Raw genomic sequence first — 7533 nt, forward strand, 5'->3', positions numbered from 1 at the left:
GAATACCAGAAAGATGTTTACTTGTGTTTTATTGACTATGCAAAGGCATTTGATTGTGTGGATCATGACAAATTATGGATAACATTGAGAAGAATAGGAATTCCCGAACACTTGATTGTGCTCATGAGGAACCTGTACCTTGACCAGGAGGCTGTCGTTCGAACGGAACAAGGGGACACTGCATGGTTTAAAATCAGAAAGGGAGTGCATCAGGGTTGTTCCTTTCCCCACACTTACTCAATCTATATGCTGTGCAAATAATCTGAAAAGCTGGACTATATGAAGAAGAATGTGGCATCAGGACTGGAGGAAGAATCATTAACAACCTGAGATACGCAGACGATACAAGTTTGCTTGCTGAAAGTGAGGATGACTTGAGGCACTTACTGATGATGGTTGAAGAATACAGTCTGCAGTATGGATTATGTCTCAATATAAAGAAAGCAAAAATCCTCACAACTGGACCAATGAGCAGCATCACAATAAATGGAGAGAAGATTGACATCGTCAAAGAATTCATGTTGCTTGGTTCTACAATCAATGCCAGTGGAAGCAGCAGTCAGGACATTAGATGATGTGTAGCATTGGGAAAGTCACCTGTCAAGGAACTGTTTCAGGTGCTAAGGAGCAAGGATGTCTCCTTGAGGACTAAAGTGCACCTGACACAAGCGACTATATTTCCAATCACCTTGTATTCATGTGAGGGCTGAACAATGAATAAGGAAGACCGAAGAAGAGTTGATGCTTTTTAGTTGTGGTGCTGGTGAAGAATGCTGAAGGTACCATGGACTGTTAAAAGAACTAACAGATCTGTCCTGGAGGAAGTGCACCCGAAATGCTCCTTGGAAGCAAGAATGGCCAGACTTCCTCTCACCTACTTTGGTCGTGTTGTGAGAAGGGACAATTCCTTGGACAACGATGTCATGCTTGGTAGGGTGGAGGGTCTACGAAAGTGGGGGAGGCCTTCAACGAGATGGATTGACACAGTGGCTGGGATGATGGGCTCAGGTACAGTAGGGATCATGGAGCTGGTGTGGCATCAGGTAGTGTTTCATTCTGTTGTGCATGTGGTTGCTATGAGTGGATAATGACTTGACAGCACCTAACAACAACATGTGGCATAATTAGACTATCAAGCATAAACGAAAATGCAGAAGAGCAACTAGATGAATGGAACCTTCTAAAAATTAAATTTTTATGTGCTTCCAAAGACTTCTCCAAAAGAGTCAAAAGACAACCTACAGATTGGGGAAAAACACTTGATAATTACATATCTGACAAGGACTTTGTAGAACACTCCAATACCTCAATAACCAAAAGACAAATAATCTAATTAAAAATGGGCAGAAGACATGAGTAGACACTTCACCAAGCAGGATATTCAGGTGGCCAACAAACATATGAAGAAATGCTCACGATCTTTAGCTATTACAGAGATGCAAATTAAAACAACAATGAGATATGTTCTTCCTCCAACAGTAGTAGCAAAGTTCAACAAGACAGAAATAACAAACGGTGGTGATGATGCGGAGAGACTGGGATTCTCATACGCTGCTGGTGGGACTGTAAAATGGTACAACCATTGTGGAAAGTCGTATGGAGATTCTTTCAAAAGTTGTAACTAGAAATATCATTTGACCCAGCTAAAGGAAGATGAGGCAATCTACTTCTGTAGTGATACTGCCTTGGAAACCCAAGGGAGGGGTCGCTATGAGTCGGGTCCGACTCGACGGCACATAACAACAACAACAACAACAACATCCCATTACTAGGTATATATCCTAAAGAAGTGAGAGCCATGACAAGAACAGACATATGCACACCCATGTTCATCGCAGCACTATTTACAATAGCCAAAAGATGGAAACAACTTAGGTGTCCATCAAGTGAGGAATGGATAACCAAACTTTGGTACATACACACAATGGAGTACTATGCAAGCCTAAAGAATAATGTAGAATCTGCAAAACACTGCATAATCTGGATGAAATTGAAGGACATTATGCTGAGTGACATAAGTCAATCACAGAAGGACAAATATTGTATTAGTCCGTTATTATAAAAGTAAAGGAAAGTTTATTTATGGGAGGAAATTTTCTTTGTTGGTTGTCAGGGGTGGTAGGGGAGGGGAGGGAACATTGTTAGATAAGTAGAAATAAGTATTGGTGTGGGTGAAGAGAAGGGCAATGAACCAAATGTGAGTAATCAACATGGTGGCATTGAGGAAGAGGAAGACAGGGAGAGGGACATGGGAGGTTCAGACACATACAGTAATGCGTTGTCAGTGAAGGCAAACATTGGTATACGGGCAGATAGATGGGTGGAGTGGCTGAAATATTAGGTATGTCTATGAAGTGGGGAGTGTACTCAAGACCATGTATAGGGTTGGAAGATAATGGTCCTACAAGTGTATTTGTATGATCTGTAAGAATTCCCAGGAATACAGTAGAGGTGACAAGGGACAAGGTTGTAGTCACTTCTTGTTCACAGCCGGCTACCCAGAGGGACCGAGTAGTTGAATATGTGGGATTGGGACCTTCGTCACAGGGGACATCAAGCTCAATTGGCATAACATACTACATAAAACATTGTTCCACCTCCTACTTTCGTGAGTAGCTACTGTGTTCTTAAAAGCTTGCAAGCAGGTTGTGGTCACTGCTTGGTCACAGCCAGCTACCCAGAGGGACCGAGTAGTTGAACATGTGGGCTTGGGAGTAGTGACTGGGATTTTAAAAGCTAGCAAGCTGCCATCTAGATGCAATGATGGGTCTCTCCTCATGAAGAGCAAAGAAGAATGAAGAAAACCAAAATTCATGAAAACAATTAGTCCTAGCGACTGGTACACCATCCAATCTGCAGCCTATACAACTATGCGACCAGAAGAACTAGATGGTGCCCGGCTACCACTGTCATCCACTTGGAAGGGAATCTATGTAGGAGATCCTTGATAGAGAGGGAGAACAATGTGGAACAAAACTCAAAATCATTTGGAGAAAAAAAAAAAATGGCGGGGACCAGGTTTGCTGGTCCAATAGAGCCTGGTGGAACCACTGAGACTATGGCCCCTAGCTGCCCTTCAGGTCTGGAATTGAACCCCCACCTATGGTTTCCAGCCAAACAAAATACAGGCATATGAGTTGAACGTTTACCTGAGGTAAATACACTCCTTGGAGAGAACAATCATGGGAGAAAGAAGGGCTGTTTACTCACAGGGAGACAGGTCAGAGGGCAGGAGTGCATGGAGGAATGGACACAGGGAAGAGGTAACTGTCGGGAGGAAGTGGGAGGGGAGCTGTTTCATTGTGGTAAATTGTAGTCAACATCATGAGACAAAGTGTATGTGAACTGCTATATGGAAAGTGAATTTGCTCTCTAAATTTTCACCCAAATCACAATTAAAAAAAAAAAAAGGAATACAAAGTATACTAAACTTATCAGTTTTATCATTATATGTTGTTAACTTTACATAGTTCCTGAAGAATTTATGTACAACCCTTTGACCAGAGTTTATGGAGAACCTCACAAAAGACCTGAAGTTCAAAATGCTACTATTGAGTTTATGGCTCCTTCAGAATATATGGTAAATTTTAATTTTTTTTGAAACAGTACCGTATACTAATTTCATAATAGTGGGTTTTAAATAAAACAATATATCATTTAATAAATGTTGTGTTTTTATAAAAGTAGTTAATTCATGTATTGAGGTTTATTTGAAAAACAAACGTGTATGTAAAGTTCCGTGTATGTCTTGAGTGCCTGTCCAGAAATTTGGAATGTCATATTAATAACATATATATTTTTCAGTCACTTCCAGGTTTTTTGTTGCAAATAATGTTGTGGTGCATATCCTCTTGCAAGTATTTTTATATACTTATATGAATAACTGATGTCTTGCAGTTTAAACATTATGATGATAATTATGCCTAATATTTAATTACCACTTTATATTTTTACAAAACACTTACATAATTTTGATCCTCACAAACAACTCTCTGAAGTAAGTCAGGGAAATGCCGTTTTTCCTATTTTCTTTGCCAAACATCACTTAGTAAATGTAGAAGTTATATAAAAATCCAAACCTTTTGATTTGGTTGCTCTTTGACCATGCCATAGTTGCCTTCAAGGAAAGGGGGTTATGAAAATAAGACTTAACATCAACTTTTAATATCTTACTTTAGTACATTTTTATTGAATTATCTTTCACTATCTGTCAGTTGGAGCAATTTGTGGAATTTATGCTGTGGCCATTTCTTTTCACTACAAAGAAATTTCAATGTAGATAATCATTTCATGGCCCTTTAGTGGTTAGTACTTGCTTTCTGCAGCGTAGCTATCTCTTTGTTGAATCAAAACCAAAAATCAGAAGCATTTGTACTTCTCAGTTGATGTTCCTTCAATTTTGGAGACTTTGCAATAGCAAGAGATTTTTCCTCCTTCATGGTTTATTTCTTGGGGGATGGGTTCTTTGAATTGAGCAAGTGATGCTTACAAAAATATATAACAGTTAATAGAATGAATACTTAATTCTGATTTTGGATATCTGATTCTTTTTATGGAATTGAAAACAGATCTTTGAATTTAGAAATTTTAGATGTAGAGTATTACATTTTTATGGAATCTGGCTAAAATGTCTTGATTAAATAACTATCTGAGACTAACTTGGTTCATTACTTTCAGAACTATAACTTCCCTAAGTTGTGAAATATAACGCATGCGTTAAAAGTCCATAAAACATAAATGTATGGGTTACCAAATAATTATAAAGTAAATATCTGTGTTAATACCACTCAGGTTAAGAAATTAAATATTGTCCGTATTCCCAGTAACGCTTCCTTCCCTACTGTCCCTCCCTGTCCTGCCCTAGACAAAACAGTCTTATGAGTTCATGGCAGTCACATCCATAATTTCTGTCTTTATTATGCATCTACAAACAATAATGGTTTTGTTTTGCCTGTTTTTGAATTTTGTTGTTTCTATATACCTTTTCCATTATTGCCAATTTTCAATCTGAATTAATACTTATTTTACTGTTTTGCTGTATCTGAAGACAATATCTTAGTTATATGGGAAAGATAAGTATAAATTTAATCCTGTTAAATGTATTTAACAGTATCCTTTTTGTTTCTTTAGTTAAGACCACCTCAACCTCCAGTGTACCTCTTTGTATTTGATGTGTCTCACAATGCAGTTGAAACTGGATACTTGAATTCAGTTTGCCAGAGTTTATTAGACAATCTAGATTTGTAAGTGTCTTAATTCAGCTTAAATCTGAAATTATCTGTGTTTACAAAATGCATAAGTAAATCCAAAATTTAAGAATAGTTATGTACTCCTATTTTTCTAGATTTTATTTATTTATTTTTGTTGAGACTATACACAGCAAAATGTAATTATTTTTTTAAAGTACATCTAAATCACTTGTTAATTTAGGTCTCACTTCCCATTAAACCAAAACCAAACCAAACTCACTGCTGTCAAGTCAGATCTGACACATAGCGACCCCTCCTTGGGTTTCTGGGGCGGTATCACTACGGAAGTAGATTGTCCAACCTTCCTTCCAAGAAGTGGCTGGTGGGTTTGAACCACCAGCCTTCTGGTTAGCAGTCACATACTTCGGCATTAGAAACATTTAATTTTAACTCCTTTTTTTTTAATGTTTAACTATTACCTAAAAATTTTCAAACATACAATAAGTAGAAAGAATAATGTAATGAGCCTTCACCTGTATCTATCGCCAACTTCCATGTTTTCACCATTCTGCTGTTCTTGCTTTATCTACTCCTCCCCATATACTTTTATTTTTCTTTTGAGTATTTTATGACGGATCTCAGACAGCATATCATTTCACTTGCAAATACTTCACGATTTTTTTTATCCTGACTACAATGCTAGTATTATACCAAACCAAATTAGTACCATATTTTTATACAGATACCATGCATATTATATGTTTTTTTTTTTTAATCCCTTCAACTCACACATTAATTTCCTGCATACACCTTGTGTGCATGTGTGCATTATTTATGTTGGTGAAATAATATATTAATAATTTTATAATGAGTTCTGATACCCAGTTTATTTTTTATTCCTGGTTGTCTGGAAAATGTCTTTTCACATTTTCATTTATTGGAATCACAATCCAGTGTGCACACATTGCATTTGGTTGTCACATTTCTTAAGCCTCTTAAAATAACTGTATATTTTAAATGGTGCTTCGATACTTGGTTTAATTCTTAAGAGCTAGTGTGACCTTTCAGAGAAATGTGCCGGACAAGATCTAATCAGAAAGGAATAACTCCTTCACCTCGGTGAAAAGGGCATCATTGTTCCCTGCCAAAATGTGTATTTTTAATGTTGTAGGTTGTGTGTGGGGATTGTCTGTTGATAAAAGAGTCCATTGACTCATCCAAGCATGAACAGCAAGAATGAAAACCAAGTGGTCTTTCCTGTTGTGAAACTGAAATTCCACATACTTGAGTTGCTGCTCTTTGATCTTAAATAAATTGTTAAACAATGTAAGAAGAGAGTTGGACAACTTTTTTTTAAAGAGATGCACTATCTAAATTTATATTACATTTTAGAGTTGGCATAGGGTAATTTTTAAAACATTCTTTATAACATAACTTAAAATCATCTGTAAAGTTTTATACATATGTTGCAGTATTTTTTACATACTATTTCCTAAATTATTATATTTATGTTTGTATAAATGTAATTGGTTTGGGTTTTGTGTGTTATTGCTGGTTGTTTTATTGACTGGCTTATATGTAGTGTTTCCACTTTGAGTAAGGTATATTTTCAGGGTGGTTAGACACTGGGCTTATTGTTTCTATGATAGGAAAATATACATAATGCTAAATTATTTATCTGTACATAGTTCTTCATATATCTATATATGGGAAAATTTGGTAAAATATTCTTCTTATTTTGTTTTTAGGCTTCCTGGCAACACTAGAACAAAAATTGGCTTCATAACATTTGATAGTACAATCCATTTCTACAGTCTTCAAGAAGGTCTTTCTCAACCACAGATGCTGGTAGTTTCAGATATTGAAGGTATATGTTATTTTAGCTTTAGAAATATTTCATGACTATTTGGCAAATTAAGGAGAATATACTGTGATTCTACTGTATCAACCAAAATCCTGAGTATATCATATTATTAGTGCTGTAAGATTCCTTTAATTCAATCTTTCATTTTATAGAAGAAGAAACATGGTTATAAAGGTGAACTGAATTGAAACAAGGCAACAAAAATAAGTTAATGTTAGAACTCAGATTAAGATCTCTTTACTCTTTTTTTCCCATACATTCATTCAAAAAGTATTTTAGTGCTTACTGTGGCTCTGGAACTATTTAGTGTACAAGGCAGACAAGTTCCCTACCAATGTGGAGCTTATCTTTTAATAGAGGAGAAAGACAATGAGAAAGTAATCATATATATTAAAATTAGATTGAGTTAATTATTTTGAAGGAAATAAACAGGATAATGTTAATGATAACAAATAAGAATAACTACTAGATGGACTGGAT

The 7533-nt window shown here is 36.2% G+C and overlaps 1 protein-coding gene across 1 annotated transcript in view; it reads left to right on the plus strand.

Moving 5' to 3' along the window:
• SEC24A (SEC24 homolog A, COPII coat complex component) overlaps positions 1–7533 on the plus strand; it is a 120625-nt gene that overhangs the window by 64038 nt on the left and 49054 nt on the right. Inside the window, exons 9-11 of the mRNA XM_007943768.1 lie at positions 3471–3580; positions 5131–5243; positions 6938–7056. Coding sequence (XP_007941959.1) covers positions 3471–3580; positions 5131–5243; positions 6938–7056 — 342 coding nt within the window. The remainder of the gene's footprint in view (positions 1–3470; positions 3581–5130; positions 5244–6937; positions 7057–7533) is intronic.

Source organism: Orycteropus afer, unplaced genomic scaffold, assembly GCF_000298275.1.
Source record: "Orycteropus afer afer isolate SDZICR_OR568_19922 unplaced genomic scaffold, OryAfe1.0 scaffold00112, whole genome shotgun sequence".
Classification (NCBI taxonomy): Eukaryota; Metazoa; Chordata; class Mammalia; order Tubulidentata; family Orycteropodidae; genus Orycteropus; species Orycteropus afer.